This window comes from Ruditapes philippinarum, unplaced genomic scaffold (genome assembly GCF_026571515.1).
Source record: "Ruditapes philippinarum isolate M1 unplaced genomic scaffold, ASM2657151v2 ctg1723_1_1_1_1, whole genome shotgun sequence".
NCBI lineage: Eukaryota > Metazoa > Mollusca > Bivalvia > Venerida > Veneridae > Ruditapes > Ruditapes philippinarum.
In genome coordinates, this window is record NW_026862113.1 from 239,244 (window position 1) to 257,015 (window position 17,772).

The 17,772-nt window shown below is 31.2% G+C and overlaps 1 protein-coding gene across 1 annotated transcript; it reads left to right on the forward strand.

Annotated features, from left to right (window-relative positions):
- Positions 1–1,576: 1,576 nt before the first annotated feature.
- On the forward strand, positions 1,577–13,380 carry LOC132717978 (balbiani ring protein 3-like). The gene is made up of 8 exons (XM_060701587.1): positions 1,577–1,707; positions 6,365–6,458; positions 9,005–9,067; positions 10,053–10,237; positions 10,753–10,889; positions 11,161–11,328; positions 11,899–12,255; positions 12,835–13,380. The coding sequence occupies exons 1-8, from the start codon at positions 1,633–1,635 to the stop codon at positions 12,932–12,934; spliced, it is 1,179 nt and encodes a 392-aa protein (XP_060557570.1). The 5' UTR covers positions 1,577–1,632; the 3' UTR covers positions 12,935–13,380.
- The last annotated feature ends 4,392 nt before the right edge of the window (positions 13,381–17,772 follow it).

Genomic DNA, 17,772 nt, shown 5'->3' on the forward strand with positions numbered 1-17,772 from the left:
CATAATATAAGTTCAACTCTCTCAGTAAATTCAGTATCGAACCTACATAGTATTCATTATCCTCTATATATTCTATTTCAGATACCTGTATACGTGCGGTATTTAAAACAATAAAAAATGCTTTAGTAAACAAACTCACTTATGTGTAATAATAGATAGCTGTACAGTAAGTAGCAAGATCTTGAACTACATATTTCTAAGTAGATGTAGTTATGAAACAATAATGTTAAACACATCAAAGATAAAAAAGATGACAAATAAACCTTTTCAGTGTGAAACTTAAAAAATAAGGGTCAAATAATCATTTGTAAACAAAAAGGATCGCCGTTTTATGACGTCATAAAACATATGACCAATGGTCGATAAAAATGAACTTTGATTCAGATCGATGAGTGATATTTTGACTCATACCCTTGATTAAAAATTATACATCATTGTGATCAGTCATAATCCTTTGATTTAAGGAGGGTAAAATGAAATATCTTCTTCTTTAGAAAGAATCTCCAGCTGTATTCTCAAACAGTCGCCTTCCGTTTGTATTTATCAAAAATTGATAGCCATCAGTCGTAGTTTTTACATTTTATATAAAGTCTTTAACATGTTTGTACTAAGTTATGCATGGGATATACTACTTCCTCTACCTGCAAGAAAGATATAAGTTAAAATATATAGGCTTTCAAGAAGGGTACAGTGATCGGAATTGTACTCGCAAGACAGAGTACTTCTTGAATTGTATAGGCTCGCAAGACAAAGTACATATATATTGTGGATACAGAAATAATGAAAAAACTAACTCATTATTAAGTTCTATTCAAATTTTTATTTTGACTCAACATGACGAGGATGTGTTTTTGTTCACATTTTCAGACATGTACACTAACAAATAAAACTGGGATGGAGCGAAATAATATAAAAATGTATATCAACTATAATTATTAATTTATAATTTCTACGCAGGGCAATTAATAAGGACAACATAGTTGTACTCATTTCAGATATTTATAGTGTCCGGAAATGGTTGTTTTTAAAATACTTCAAGTTATGCAATTCACTTGAGTTATGGTGCACAGGGGTGTTGTCCATTCTATTTGATTTTTTCTTTTATTTATCTTTCTAGTCGTACCAGTATGAAATGTAAGAAATACTTAATATTTTTATAAAGAATTATTGTTTAATCTATTTTTTTTCAGGGAATTTTCACATTTTCAAATAAACACCTTTAAAAGACTTATTCTCTTCTTATATTCAAAAGCTATCCCTCGATTCTTGAGATTAAAACATAACTACATGAAAAATGTTTCGAAGCTAAAAACGGAGGGTAACAAAAAGTGAAGGATAAACGAGTCATTTTTACCTTTCTCAAGGTAAATTAAATATAAAAGCAAAACTTCTTACATATATCGTTTGTTACTTTTTAAAATAACAAAAAATTAAAACGCTATTACACATGGACCAAGGAGATAAACAGCATGAAAAGCCTCTCCCCAATATTCAATATCATTTCTGATTTCCCTCGCAATATCTGTAACATCCAATTAGTTTGTCCAGTAGTATAAATACTATCTGCCTTTTATAGAACCGCTGGACATTGTCAGGAACTCTACAAGTGGACAAACTGTTTTCTGAACTATAATGATGACGAGAATAACGATATTTGAATTTGGAGTCTTTGTCGTGTTCTTGGCAAGTATGGTATCGGCTCAGCAGGTATGGCTTTAGTAATAGTAGGCATGCCTGTATATGTATGAATCTAGATTGTATAAACTGAAACATTTTTTATGTTGGTACATTTTAATACTGACCGCGACAAAATGTTTTTACATGTATTACTAGTAGTTTTTGATGTATTACGAGTTATATGTAAATGTGTAAGTTAAATAAATTCTTCTTCTTCTTTTTTTCTTCGTTTTCTCCTTTTTCTTCTTCCTCTTCTTATTTAAGATGGTTTCCTTTATCTTATCTCTTAATTAAGACTATATTTTTCAAAAGATTTTTTTTTCTTCTTTTGTTTATACGTGTGTTTGTGTACGGAATGAAAAAAGATTCGTTAAGGCTTAATATCAACAATATTTTTGGCCGACTATTTTAGTATTGTTTAAATTTCACGATGCCATTTTAACAAACAGTATTAACTTTATATACTTGTGCTATTCTAAATCATATAAAAAATCCAGTTCATATTACAAAATGCTTTACATATTACAAAATGTGATATACTAATTGAAGGAGAAAAAAGTTGCTAGTCACCGTATAGTCATTATCAAAACACTGTTATTACAAATGTTGAACACCACTTACGAAATAAAAACTAAATTCAATGTAATTAAGTCTTGCTTAATTTTACTGAGTAAATGGTTATTTGTTGCTTGTTGTAATCCTCTGATACATCTTTTATTAATGTTAAAATGAGAAAGACTTAATACTAATGTTTGAGGTTAGAGATGTCTGCGTATCCATACATTGGCCATGTTGAGGCCCTTTTTACATTATCAGAAACTTAAAAACCAACATGGGTACCAATAACCTGTAATTTAATGCGAATTATTTCTTGTTAAAATTTGCATGAAAAGATTATTACGCAATCACAACATTTTTAAATTAATGCCAAGACACAAACACATTTTTTTTCTGATTTTGTAGACTTAAATCATTGTTATCGTATTTGAAGAGCAAATATTTTGAATACAAATAAGACTTAAGGTTAAACTATTTGTCAAAGTACAAATTATCTAATTGTCAGCGTGGCAGTAGAAAAGGGCGACTTCATGTAACTCCAAAAAAGTCAAACTTTTTTATTTCATTTTTAATTCTATGTATAGTTTTATTTATCAAGTCAATTCATATTGGTTATTGGTTACTATTTGGTTGAAAGAAGGTACTATAACAATAAAGGTCCATTATGCCTCAGAAATGTTATCATTTTTAGTTCTCAAAAACTTTTAATTTTTGGTATATTATTAAAGTTCCAAGAGAATACTAATTTTTCAAACACATGAATTGTCTTTTGCTCCTTTAGCTATGGATATAATTATTATGAATTTTTGCTTTGTATGAAAGTAATATACTACTTTGTTTACATTTTGTACTTTAACGACACATTTCACCACATTCAGCGCTACTTTCTTCAGTTGTTCTGTTCTGTTCTGTTAAACACCTGATATGCTCTTAATCTATTATTAAAACATTATTAAACACGTGTTTGACATTTCTAAAGAATTAAAAAAAAATATGGATTTCTGAGGCATAATGTGATTAGATATAGTAACACAATGTATTTTTTATGGAAATGCTTACAGTTAAAGGACAAAGAGATCCATTATCGCAAAGATACTCGTTATCTGTCGGTCTTTTCTGATTAACTATGGAATACGTTTTTAATTTTTTGTTTGTTGTGTTTTTCCACTTTCTTCTCTTAGATTAGTATTTTATCTGTGTATTTATCATGTCATATCACATGTACAGTATATCATCCTACATGTGACAATGAACATCTTGTATGTTTATCCTAAATTAACACTTGAAATCTTGATAAGTATGCAGAAAAAAATCTGCTTTAAAAACGGTGGCGTGCCATGTGTTGAAAAAAGACTGATGAATAAGTCATCGCCACAGTGTAATGTCATTCTAAGTAACCTTCATTGTAAATCAGAAACTGAAATCAGTCAGAAAATGAAATGACTTATTTCCAGTTTTGTTCTAAAATGTCCATAGGCAAGCATTTCATTAAACTTATTTAAGTTAATTAGCACTTTTTCTCAAATAATCAAAATTTCATTTTAGTCTACAAATACAATACAGAAGAATATTTTTGACTAGAATTGATTCTGAAAGGTTTGAATGTCATTTTAAAAATTCGCATGGTTAAGCAAAAGGTATGACTTTTGCCCTAATTTTAGTTGATTTTTTATCTCGAATGGCGGCTCTATAAAATTTGCGACTTTTTACGACCAGAATAACCATATAGAAAAGACAATATTTTGGTCGCAACTTAAAACATTATTTTACAAAAACACATGCTTAAGAAACAGTTATCCATTTGTTTTGCAATTCGTTAAATGATATTGAGTCAAATAATATGAATGATCGAAATATTAGTATTGGCCATATTTCTTAATTATTGCTACTCTTTTCAAGATGAAAATCATACGGGAATATTCTTCAAAAATAAGTTTTGTTAAATAGGAATCGATCTCGCTCTTGATAAAATAATCGGACATTTACGCAAGAAAGATGTTCTCACGGAATCCTTGTATTGTCGCAAAATATTGCTCTAGTGCTTTTGCAAGGGCAAAAATTAGTCGTCTCTATTGTTCTTATTGCTAACAAACTTGTATGAAATATTAGGATGGCTGAAAGCTTATAGATAAAATTGTAACCGAATCAGTGATTAATTGTCAACAGAAGAAAGAATGAACTATTGACCAACATTAACAATCCAATTAGTCACTGGTGATAAAAGTATCAATACTAAGGTTTCAGGAATATGTTGTAAGTAACAATACGAACGCCTCCTCAGCCTTTCATTCCGGTCAACTGAAAGTGCACCGCGCAGCCAATTAATGTTAGTTTTGTACTATAGAAAAATATTAATGCTATTATTAACATAACAATTAACTCACTAAGGGTCTAATTATGAAATATGTGTGATGTTTTCTTTGATGTACTAATTTAGCAATTCGTGTCGGTAAAAGAAAGTAAAGGAAATTAATATTCCTCCTGTACTTTCATTTTCGTAATAATATAAAACTCATACATTGTCTTGATTGTTTTTATAAATTTCCTTCCGAATCTTTGTTATGTTATATCCGACCCACAGGATAAATTTACCTTTTGAAAGTTATTTGCTTCGTTTGACATTCTGTTTAAAAGTATTGGAATTGTACTCTCTTGCTTTAGGTAGTACTGTCTGTATATACTATTTATGAAATAGCATACGACTTTATTACCATTTTGATAACTCACTGGAATGCCAATAGATAGCAGTTAAACTAATAAATGACATTTTTATGTCTAAGCTACTAATTTAGAAAGGAAAAAAATGACGACGATTCTTAAGTTGTTTTTTTTTTTAAATTGTCTTTAGACTGCAGACTTCATAACCTCTGATCCCCTTCAAAATTCCATTTTATTTAGTTTATTTTCGCCCACTGTTTTGTCGTTTTGGACACATACATTCATTTTTTTACTTGTGGGACCATATACCGCTGTTCACGGAATGACACTAATTTATCACATTGAAAGTTCATGATATATGCCGCATGAACACATCTGCGGATGTTTCCAACTTTAAATTTTTGCCATTTCATGTTTAATGTTGAATTCTGCTTAAACCGGTGCTAGGGGGCGTTGACAGTACCCTCACTTTCCAGTACCGTCCATGAACAGGCTGAAACAAACCGAGCATGCAATATTTTCATTTGTTTAGGACGTTCTTTAGGATTCTATTTCTCTCTATTTCAATCCACCTTTTAGGAAAGGTTCCCCACAGAACGAGTCAGAATTTGAAGTAAAACTAATTGAGACATTGTTTATCATGTACATAAAAATAACGACGATACGTGACCCCAGGATTTACCCTCTCAATCTTCCTTTTTTTAATTAACAACAATGAACTTTTGACACCACCTCTTAACATATATATTGCAATAAAATGGCCAATGTTTTCTCTAGCGTTTGGCATGAAAGTCATAGTTCTTAGTTAATAAGTTTTTTAGATTGACACCCATAAAACTAATATCAGAGTCAGTTGGTTTAGTTTCACAGTTCTATCACACAATACTATGTTAAAACGCCCGCACGTGGAAACTCCATTAACGTCATTTTTTAAACTGGCATATTTTACTTTTTCAGGTATATTCAGTTCTTCAGGCTTTGAAATAATTTTAAAAACGTCTAAAGAATTCAGCTTATCTTTACCTATTCATAATTATCTTCAACATCCAAAGGGTGATTCACTTCTTTTATATTAAACGTCAAAGACATAGCAAATTTCTTTTGATGTTATTTTTAAAAATCACGATAAGGATCGCTTTCTCATGCAGGCAGCCATTTAATTTGATTTATTATTGATATTACAGAATTGAAGTTTTTCTTGCTGGTTATATTCAAGTAATATTGCACATTATTCGTACATGTATAATGTTGAATTTTTTTTATCTCACTAACCTTTTTTAAAGATATATGTAATCATTAGGTCTGGGTAATTTAATCATCTACTGTCCATAACATAAAACTTGCTTTAATTTAATATTTGTTTTCATGTCGACCAAAATGAGTTGTTAAACTATGATTTTTTTAGACATTTCTAACAATATTCCTAAAAATTGAAATGAGCTTGTATATGCATTTACTTTTAACATTTCAGCCGGATTTATACATGCACAAGATCATGTCGAATGTCAAGAATTATACAGAATTTTGTGGTTTGATGAGCATGAGTCCATACGAATGTGAAAATGGTGATTTTTATATCATTTAAAACCTTTAATATATTATTTAAATAAAATAATACTAATAATAATATCTTTTTAATTTAAAAAAGTAACGCATGAAGATATACCATCGTAGAAAACAATTGACATATCGTACTTTTAAATGTGGCCTTCGAAACACAAACACAAAGCATCATAAAACAATAACAACTATTCCATTAAGATTTTAACCTATAACAAACAAATTTTGATGTTTTTTTTTTACAAACGCTCCTTTAAGATAGTTAACCCTTCCCCCCATGAGCATATTGTGAAAAATGGCCGTTTTCACTGAAAAGCCTCCTGTTACAAGTTCAAACTGCTATGAAACTATGAAAAATGCTTCAATACTAATCAAACTTGGCACAAATGTTGACTGGACCATTGCCTTTGTAACGACATGCTCAGTCTTAAATTTCCTGTTACCATGGTAACGAGGGGCATCTCAAAATTGCCAAAAATCACTATTTTGCCTCGACTTTTTCCATCAAAATTTATTTCAAAGTGCTGCAACTTCTCAAGGGATTGAGATAGAGTCAAAGGCTTTTCAGCGTTGGTTACACGTTACCTTATGATCCACCTGGGGTCATTTTTAGCCTCTCACAAGTCCAAAATTATTTTCTTGGCGATGAGGGGGACTCCGCCCCCCCTTCAAACCCCCAAACAGAGGGGGGCACATCCCCCTTCTGGCAACCCCCTGATGTATCTTTTGGATGGGGGCGGCGCCGAAAAAATGCTCACTTTTTTAGCAACATTTCTCAAACGAAAACATGTGTTTTGGGCCCAAATAGGACATTTTTCACTATTTAAGGCCTAAAAAAGGGGGGGGGGGTCGAAAGTGCGTTGTTTCGCGTAGACCGCGAAGCAAGTCTATGTTTGAGTTTCTGGTTTCTATACATACGGACAGTCATACACATGAGAGTAGATACGACGACAAGAAGGATTACGAAACAAGAGACGCTAATAGCAACTAAAACTGAAAGGCCAACTGAAATAAACCAAGAAGGAAAGCAAGTGTTATACTTTTGAAGGGGGGCGGAGTCCCCCTCATCGCCAAGAAAATAATTTTGGACTTGTGAGAGGCTAAAAATGACCACAGGTGGATCATAAAAGGTAACGTGTAACAAACGCTGAAAAAGCCTTTGACTCTATCTCAATCCCTTGAGAAGTTGCAGCACTTTGAAATAAATTTTGATGGAAAAAGTCGAGGCAAAAATAGTGATTTTTGGCATTTTTTGAGATGTCCCTCGTTGCCATGGTAACAGGAAATTTAAGACTGAGCATGTCGTTACAAAGGCAATGGTTCAGTCAACATTTGTGCCATGTTTGATTAGTATTGAAGCATTTTTCATAGTTTCATAGCAGTTTGAACTTGTAACATGAGGCTTTTCAGTGAAAACGGCCATTTTTCACAATTATTATGCTCATGGGGGAAAGGGTTAACTAAAAAAATTATAAATGTTACAAAATAACAATTTTTCACCAAAATTAGGTGAAAGACCACATGTTAACATGGAAAAACTAGATTTTGGGTGATTCCAAAGTTTTCATCAACATTTTTTCACTATTTCAGGCCTAAAAAAAGGGGGGGGGGGGTGGTCGAAAGTGCGTTGTTTCGCGTATAGATGGGGTAAAAGGTTAACAAAAAATGATGGAAACTTTGGAATCACCCAAAATCTAGTTTTTCCATGTTAACATGTGGTCTTTCACCTAATTTTGGTGAAACATTGTTGTTTTGTAACATTTATAATTTTTTATCTCTAAAATGCGATATCAAGAAAACACAGACGTAAAAGTCCCTTGAATTCAATATGAAATAAAGAAAGTCATGAAAAAGTCATAAAAATACAATTTCAAAATCACTTTTATTTGATTTGTTTCCATGATAGTTCCACTGTATTACAGTAAGCGATTCTTGTTCGACTTGGAAAACGGTAAAATATACATTTCCCTCAAATTAAGATTATTGACCAATATGTTCAATAATTGTAGCAACTCATTCTTATTTTTTATACTATCGACAATTCTAAAACTGTATTTATGTACAAAAATACTTAAATGTCGTTAAAATACGAGTATGACATTTGATCTTTATGATGGTATATCTTCACGCGTTACTTTCTTAAATAAATATGTCGTTATTATTATACATAATCAAGATCCGTCTCATCTTAAACTATGCTCCCATTCTCTTAAAATTGAGTTATTCTGGTATTGATAGAAAAAAATGTAAACTTTGTTCTCATAAATTGTTGAATCTGAATATCACTTTTTGCTATGTTTCCCCATAGCACTTATAGTGATCTCCGATAAAAAATATATTTAATAATTCCTTTGCATGTTTGAAAATGAATTTTAGAATATTATCTTCTATATTACATGTACTATAAGAACAAGTTCGTGCATTGCAATCAAACTGCTATATCTTTTTAGCCCCTCTAATTCAAGTTCTAACAGTTTTAAGTTTTTATGACAAAAAGGAAAATGTTAAAAGAATACATCTTCTTACAATCTTCTCCTACATTATGTTGCAGTTGTGATAAATTCTGAACCAGTAAACGGAGTAGACGAGACTGGTGAGAAAATGCTCGTTGGAGGTTAATATGTTGTTTTTCTAAATTTTCTAGATAAATGAAAATGCGTAATCTTTTTACGATATTGTAGTCTGTTATCAGAGAGGGAAAAAAGCATGTAAATAATGAAAACACTACTTAAGTTCATAACATTTTATATCTTGATATACCGCAGCGAAGTTTATCTTTAAGAGTCTGAGATCTCGTTTAGATTTTGAAATATTTACAAATGCGTAGTACTGAAATATTGTACTTTGTTATCAGAAAAAACAACTGAAAAAATGAAAAAAGTGTAAATGATGAAAAAAGAAAGGCTACGTGTATTACATATTAAATCTGGAGATACTAACAGCGGGGCTTAAAGTGGATTGGTCTACAATGGGCACATTATCAAGTATTTAAGATAGCAATAAAAACAATAGAAATGTATCATTTGATTATTCTTATAAAATGTAGCTTGAGAAAAACGTTGATAAATAAGTGATTTAGTATGAACAATTATATGATTAATAATAATATTTTGCACTAGAGCATTTTATCATATGCTTTATAAATATATATATCCAAATCGGATCTCACAGTTGCCAGCAACAGCCATATATAATTCTTTCATGGTTTGTTATGTCTGATACAAAATTCTATCAACAAAATTATTTATTGTATAACAGACCTTTCATTATATACCAATTCACTAATATATCTTAGATTTTGAATATGTTCGTACTATATATTCAAACATTTTTGTATTGAATTAATGACTGTTTTGATGATCACATGATTGGTTATGAAAAGCATACATGTTTATTTGGTAGTTCTATTCTGATAGCATTATCTCATTGATATCTCACTAATGTGTTGCTTTGCATATTTGTTCAAACAAGGGTAAATTTGATTTAATTATATAAATTCACTTGCTGCCTTTAAATAAGACATTTAAACATATTTGGGAAAGGTCAAGACTACAATCTGTAGCCGCTATGTTTTTAATTTTGATTTACGTTCACTATAGGAACAAGCCAGCTTGCCCAGTTTGATGCATGTAATCCTCGTGAACAAACAGTAGCGTTACCACGTCATCCTGACCCAGATATTACAATATGGCCATCATGTACTCGTGCTATGAGATGCGGTGGGTGCTGCACGAGTGATATGTTCTCGTGTGAACCTACGGAAATCAGAGAAAAGTTCGTGAAGGTAGAAAGTCTCTTTTGGATTGTTTACGGAAGGTCCATGGTTCAACCCGGGTGTCTGCTCGTGCCAAGAAGATCCTGAGATAGCCCTCCAAGGTTTTATATGACCTTACATAGATGGTTCGACCTAAAAGCCAAACTAAATGTCTCTTACTTGGCTATATAAACACTGACTGTCTATTGTTCTCCATTGACGGCTCAGATAATTACTGCATAGCAATAGTTTCCAAAATCTTTAAAGAATATTTAACCAGAGTGTACGTCAAAACAACTTAAATTTATCAATTGAAACTTTAAACAATGAATAAGTTAAGACACTATTTTCGTAACTCTTTTTTATTTAACGGAAGCACTTAAAATTTTTACTATCTTATATTTGCGTTTTATTGTTATCATTCACCAATACAAAAGAGTTACCAATTACCAATGGTAATACTTATTCCGTGTCCAAATTTAAACACGAACAGTCGGTGTCTTTCAAAATCTAAATATGAACTCAAAAATACATTTATACTTCAGGTGTTTGACACACGTCTGCCATATCCAGGAGCACATCGTTTCCGGTTTCTTGGCGTTCGGGCTGTCAAGATAATTGAGCATGTGCAATGTGACGCCCAGTGTAAAATTAAGAAGCACGAATGTCATAAATATCAAATGTAAGAACTTTTTGTAGTGCATTCTGTTGTTTTCAGTATATGTATATAAATAAAATAGTTCAAGAAATTCCTTGGCAAAGCCAGTGAAGCAGCGCGCAGTGTCGTTTCAGTTATGATTTCAATACTCCTAAGGAAATCCATTGTGTGTATTATGTTTGTATGGTTGTTAAAATGTATGTATTATGTTTGACTATATAATATATGCAATAAAATATGTTTAAACTAAAGATTACAGTTATTGCTAATATGCATGTTTGTGCTGTCTTTGAAGGTACGAAGCCAGGAGGTGTCGTTGTGTGTGCAGACCAGAGATGCTCATACACAAGAATTCGTGCGAGAACAATCAGATCTGGGACGACCAAGAGTGCGGCTGTATTTGTCCCAACAGAAACACTATTAAATGCCCGGAACCGTCCTATTTCAATAAAGATACATGCAAGTATGTCAACAGCTTCAACGACGACAATTTTTCCTTCTTTTTTTTGGTTTTTATATAGAGTATTGATTATGCAAAGAAATAATGAATTAAATATATTTTCTTTGTAACAAATTATTATTGATACCACCTTTGGCATTACATAAATAGAACACTTCGTCATGGATTTTACAAAAATCGGAAACACTGTTAAGACAAAAAGAGGAGAGGAGAATTTTGTTTTAAGGGAAGGATCGAATAAAACAAGAACACTCTTTTATCAGTCTTTTAGTTGAATCTCGTTATAATTTGCTTGTGGATCATTATGTTAGAAGTCGATGACACTCATTTTCTCATTTACCGTCAATTTGACGGTTTGAAAATTTGCAATCGCTTTCAGCTATGTAAGCTGTTGAATAAGACAGCAAAAGTAATGGAATTGTCCCATGGTGATTTATGAGATCGACTTTCAAATACAACTGATGAGTGGTAATTGGAAATCACCTTTTATCTATTACTATATTTTTTCAAAAATGTGGAAAGACAAACCTTTCACAACTTTAGTTATTTCGTTCTTCGCTGTTTTCATTTCAGATGCACGCTTAAAACAAGTGTAACAGGAGAAATAGATCTGGATAAATTGTTTGAACAACTTGACAAAGGTCTGATTGGTTCAGATATGCTCCTCGACAATCAGAAATCTAGTAAAGACGAAGAGAGAGATATCGATGCGATTGCTGGTATGAAAGGTACAAAGGTCCAAGTCAAAGAGTTTGGAGAGAGCTTAGAAGACATTGGAGAAAAGGGCGAGGCAGATGAAGAGGAAAAGGTTAATGATGTTAAACCGAAAACTATGTCATTCGGAGTGGTGGAGAACTTTCAGAAGGAAAAAGAAGAAAAGGTTGTTGTAAAGAACGAAAACCAAGAAAAGAAACCACCAGTAAAGACTGTGTAAGATTGTTGGTTAATAATATACAATGTTATGGTTTTAATTGTTGATGTATCAATAGGTATATACTTCCTTTCAGTGATAAACCATTTGAATTTCAATTCAAATAAGCTTTACCCTTGAAACTATGGATTAAATTTTAACCATAGTGTTAAGAATTAAACAAAGAACGTCTTGGTACATGTCGTTCCTAAACTGAAACATTTCTTCATAACATCTGATAGTTTATGTAAGCATTTCTTTCAATTTTACAGAAAAGAAAAAAGTACTTCTGAAAACCTAGATTTATCATTTAGTTATTTCATTTAACACCAATGTTTACAATAAAAAAATCATTTTAACAACTTAGAAATTACCAGGATAAAAATGCCAAAACCTGTAACGGGTATTTTTTGACACAAGAAGTTTATCAATCAAGTAGCTCAATGTAAATGTTTAAACCTTTTGTGAAATTTTATCTTTTGGTGGTTTTCTTTTCAAAAAGGCTCAAACATCGGTTTGTAAGAGAGAGTAGATTTGACCTAAACTATGCACTTTTTGTAATATGATGATTAGTATACTTATATCTATATCATTTTCAGGTCAAACCCATGCAAAGACAAAAAATGTTTTGGAATGTGGGAAGCAAGGTTACTGGACAACGGCAGGTGTCAGTGTTTCCCGCCAAGACGATTTGGATAATTGTTATGTTATTACACATATACAAAAAAAGAGAACAAATACGTTTAGATGTATGTGAAAATATACACTTTACATGGTGTTGTGCGTATTTCTTTATACATGTCAGAATGTGTTTTACAAGTATTTACCGGACAGACTTTCTGGGGAGGTAACTAGAATAGCTTTTGGACTACATGAAGTACATGTATTTTCAATGAAAATATCTTTGTGTCGCAAATTGGGATTAATTCTAAATATAATACCGTCAAATGTTACTCCATTGTGTTTAAAAGTAAAACAAATGTTGTTTTTCAATATTTCCTGAAGGCTTTGAATTATAGGGTTGCTAGGACAGAAATGATGAGCATTGCATATATGATTGGGTAGGTTTTAGTGCATTTTTGCAAGTCCCAAATTCCTTTGATTGTGACCTACTGTCTCGGTAATTTTTCGAATCCAGTAATAGATGAAAACTATTCTATAGACCAAACATCATCTACAATGTAGTACCAAGTGTAAGGTTATACAATCATTTAAATTGTTGTATGGTATATCGGTTATTTGAAATTATTTCCAAAGTGTTCGATAAGGAAAGTGTACGCTTTTTATCTCTCATTTCCTAAATGTTCGATAAGGAAAGCGTACGCTTTTTATCTCTCATTTCCTAAATGTTCGATAAGGAAAGCGTACGCTTTTTACCTCTCATTTCCTAACTGTTCGATAAGGAAAGCGTACGCTTTTTACATCTCATTTCCTAAATGTTCGATAAGGAAAGCGTACGCTTTTTACCGTCCATTTCCTAAATGTTGGACAAGGAAAACGTACGCTTTTTACCGTCCATTTCCTAAATGTTGGACAAGGAAAACGTACGCTTTTTACCACCCAGTTCCTAAATGTTGGACAAGGAAAGTGTACGCTTTTTACCACCCTTTACTTAATGTTGGATAAGGTAAGTGTACGCTTTTTACCATCCATTACTAAATGTTGGATAAGGAAAGTGTACGCTTCTAACCACCCATTAATTAAATGTTGGACAAGGAAAGTGTACGTTTTTTACCACCCATTTCTTAAATGTTGGACAAGGAAAGTGTAGGTTTTTTACACCCACTTCCTAAATGTTGCATTAGGAAGGTGTACACATTTAACAACCCAAATAAGTTACATACCACTGACCAGACTTGTCTATAAGTTGAAACAAACTAAAAAGCACCGAACATCTATTTGTTAATATATCTTTTCTCTATACTCTGTTTTGAAATACACTATGAAATTTAACATAGTCTTATCTAAATGTTTACAACATCTTTTTCCCTAGGTTAACAGGTTGTTGTTTTCTATTATTTATTACAATCGTGAAAATCCCGTTATTATTCGCACGAAACAGTCGGGTTTGCCAAAATTTGATTCTAGGGATAAGATAATTCTGAAGTTTTTCCTGAATCTTCTTGAAGCATAAATTTGATATTTATCGTAGGCACGTCACGTCTGATATATATGATCACGTGCGATTAAAAAAAAAGATTTTTGAAAATGCGAGTAACAACCAGGTAAAATTATACTCACAGGGGTGTTCTTCTGTTCAAGAAGCAAAACATTTTCAATTATTTTTGAAGAAAGAAACGTCATTTTCATAAACCTGAAAAACATGTCATGTTGTTCTGTATATTAGCATGACATGAAAAAAATCATGTTGCTGTTGTTATTGTTGTTGGTGCCATGGTGGTGGAAAAAAAACAACAACAAAAAACAACTTTGGAAAATATAACGTAAATAAGAAAATTACGAAAGTTCTTATGAAATTATCACAATAAAACTGTCAGAAATTTATTTTAATATATAATTTTTGTTAATTTAGTTCAAGAATTCATTCTTTGAATTCCAAAATAATTACTTTCATACATTATCATTAATTTTATGCATAGCGAAAACTAATAAAGTTATATTTTGATTGGTTAATTCGTATTTTATTTGCATTTGTGGTTTGTATAACACACATTTGTTATATATATTTTGTCACACCAGTACTTTGTAATTGTCCTATGGCAACTTTCCAGTTTAATTAAGTGGTCGAGGAAGACCTCAGGAGCCACTCCATGCAATAAAATAGCATCTGAGTAGAACCAACATAATTATATATTTTTTAAACTAGATAACCATAAAATTATATATTTTGGAAATGTAATCAATTATTACTGGATAACTCCCGGTAATTTGTTTTAAAGCACTATTTCGATTAATTGATTTGTATTTTAACAATATAAAATTGTATGATATTTTAATGGGTAATTACATAATATCATGCATGCATCTAGGCGCCAGTGAATTATAACTAGATTACACCCGAATACTTTCGAAAAATAATTGTAAGTAATATTTCTTTCGGTTAATTTGAACTACAACTATAGTATATTTAACAATGGCCACATTTATCATAAGTATTTTAACAAGAGCCACCGCCGGGCGGGGGCAACGCTCGACTTTTTACTTTTTCTAAACGCAAACATAGAAAGGTTTGAACATATCTTAATGTTTCCTTTTTATAAATTTAGTTGGTCTGTCACATAAGTTTTGTTTATATATTTTGTATATATATATGAATAGAAACATTAAGAAAATTTCTAAAAATAGCAACATTACGCAATTTCTTAAAATAGCAACATGATGCAATTTCTTAAAATAGCAACATGACGCAATTTCTAAAAATAGAAAAAATGACGCAATTTCTAAAAATAGAAAAAATGACACAATTTCTAAAAATAGCAACAATGATGCAATTTCTAAAAATAGAAAAAAAATGACGCAATTTCTAAAAATAGAAAAAAATGACGCAATTTCTAAAAATAGAACAAATGACGTAAATTCTAAAAATAGAAAAAATGACGCAATTTCTAAAAAGAGCAACAATGATGCAATTTCTAAAAAGAGCAACAATGATGCAATTTCTAAAAATAGAAACAATGACGCAATTTCTAAAAATAGAAACAATGACGCAATTTCTAAAAATAGCAACAATGACGCAATTTCTAAAAATAGCAACAATGATGCAATTTCTAAAAATAGCAACAATGACGCAATTTCTAAAAATAAGAAAAAATGACGCAATTTCTAAAAATAAGAAAAAATGACACAATTTCTAAAAATAGAAACAATGACGCAATTTCTAAAAATAGAAACAATGACGCAAATTCTAAAAATAGAAACAATGACGCAATTTCTAAAAATAGCAACAATGACGCAATTTCTAAAAATAGAAACAATGACGCAATTTCTATTAATAGAAAGAATGATGCAATTTCTATAAATAGAAAGAATGACGCCATTCTATAAATAGAAACAATGACCCAATTCTATAAATAAAGACAATGAAGCAATTCTATAAATAGAAACAATGACGCAATTCTAGTTGTTGTTGTTGTTGTAAATATATATATATAGACACACACACACACACACACACACACACACACACACACACACACACACACACACACACACACACACACACACACACACACACACACACACACACACACACACACACACACACCAATAAATATATAATTATGGTCATTTAATGCACAAATCTGAGAAAATTCAGTAATTTAACCTTCAAGGTCAAGGTCATTAAAGAGCCCAAGCAAATTTGGGTTTGATAAACAACAAGGTCTGGTCCTTAAGAATGTTCTCTTATAATATAAAGTTGATCCCTTCGATAATAGCAAAGTTACAGTCAGTTACCGCCAAAACAATGAAAATTTCAATAATTTGACCTTCAAAGACAATGTCATTAATGAGTGAAGGTCAAGGTCTTTCGGTATATTTTTAACAGTAATCTTTGAAGATTATTATGTTCAAGTTTCAAGACAATCCATTCAAAAATAACAAAGTTACAGCCAATAAAAGCCAAAAAAATGAAAATTTCAATAATTTGACCTTCAAAGTCAAGGTCATTTATGAGTGAAGGTCAAGGTCTGGCTGGTTATTTTTAAGGGATATCCTTAAAGATTATTATGTTCAAGTTTGAAGACGATCCATTCAAAAATAACAAAGTTACAGCCAATAACAGCATGAACAAGCAAAAATTGGATTTTAACCTTGAACGTCAAGGTCATTTATGGATGAAGGTCAAGGTTAGTGTGGTCTACTGAAAGGTCTTGTCCCAAGGGTTGTTGTGGCCAAGTATGAAGACAATACACCAAGAAATAAAAAAGTTATGATCCAGGTACAAGTTTTCGGACGGCAACGGCAATGGCAACGGCAACGGCAACGGAAACGCCGACCTGACTATAACAATACCTCTACTTTTTTTTTCAAAAAAAAAAAGTCGAGCTAATAATTTATAAAACCAGTAAAATATTTCTTGAAAAAAAAACGAAAAAAAAACAACAACAACAAAAATAACAAAAAAATAACCAACAAAAAAAAAACAACAACAACAACAAAAACAATATTGGAAGAGATTTAGTTAGAACATTGTATGATGAAAAATATTTTTTTTTGTTCTAGTAAAATTAATTATCTGCTACATATAGAAATATCGGATCATATTTCTCACACTACCAACAACATCAATATGTAATTATTTTGTGTATGATATTAAATACTATTAAATTAATGATTTATGGTATTACAGATATTCCAGTTGTAAATGTTCACAAGTTTAGTAAGTACCCCTTATAATCCGAGCAATCAATTTGTATTATAATTCAATTATTTTTAAATTCTTCCGATGGATTCTTAAAAAATATAAGCTAACTTGGTAATTTTAACGATACTACGTTACTTATTACCACTTTAGTGTTTGAAATCATTTTTTGTTCATAGGATTACAGTGATTCAACTGAATCGAAACACTTTTT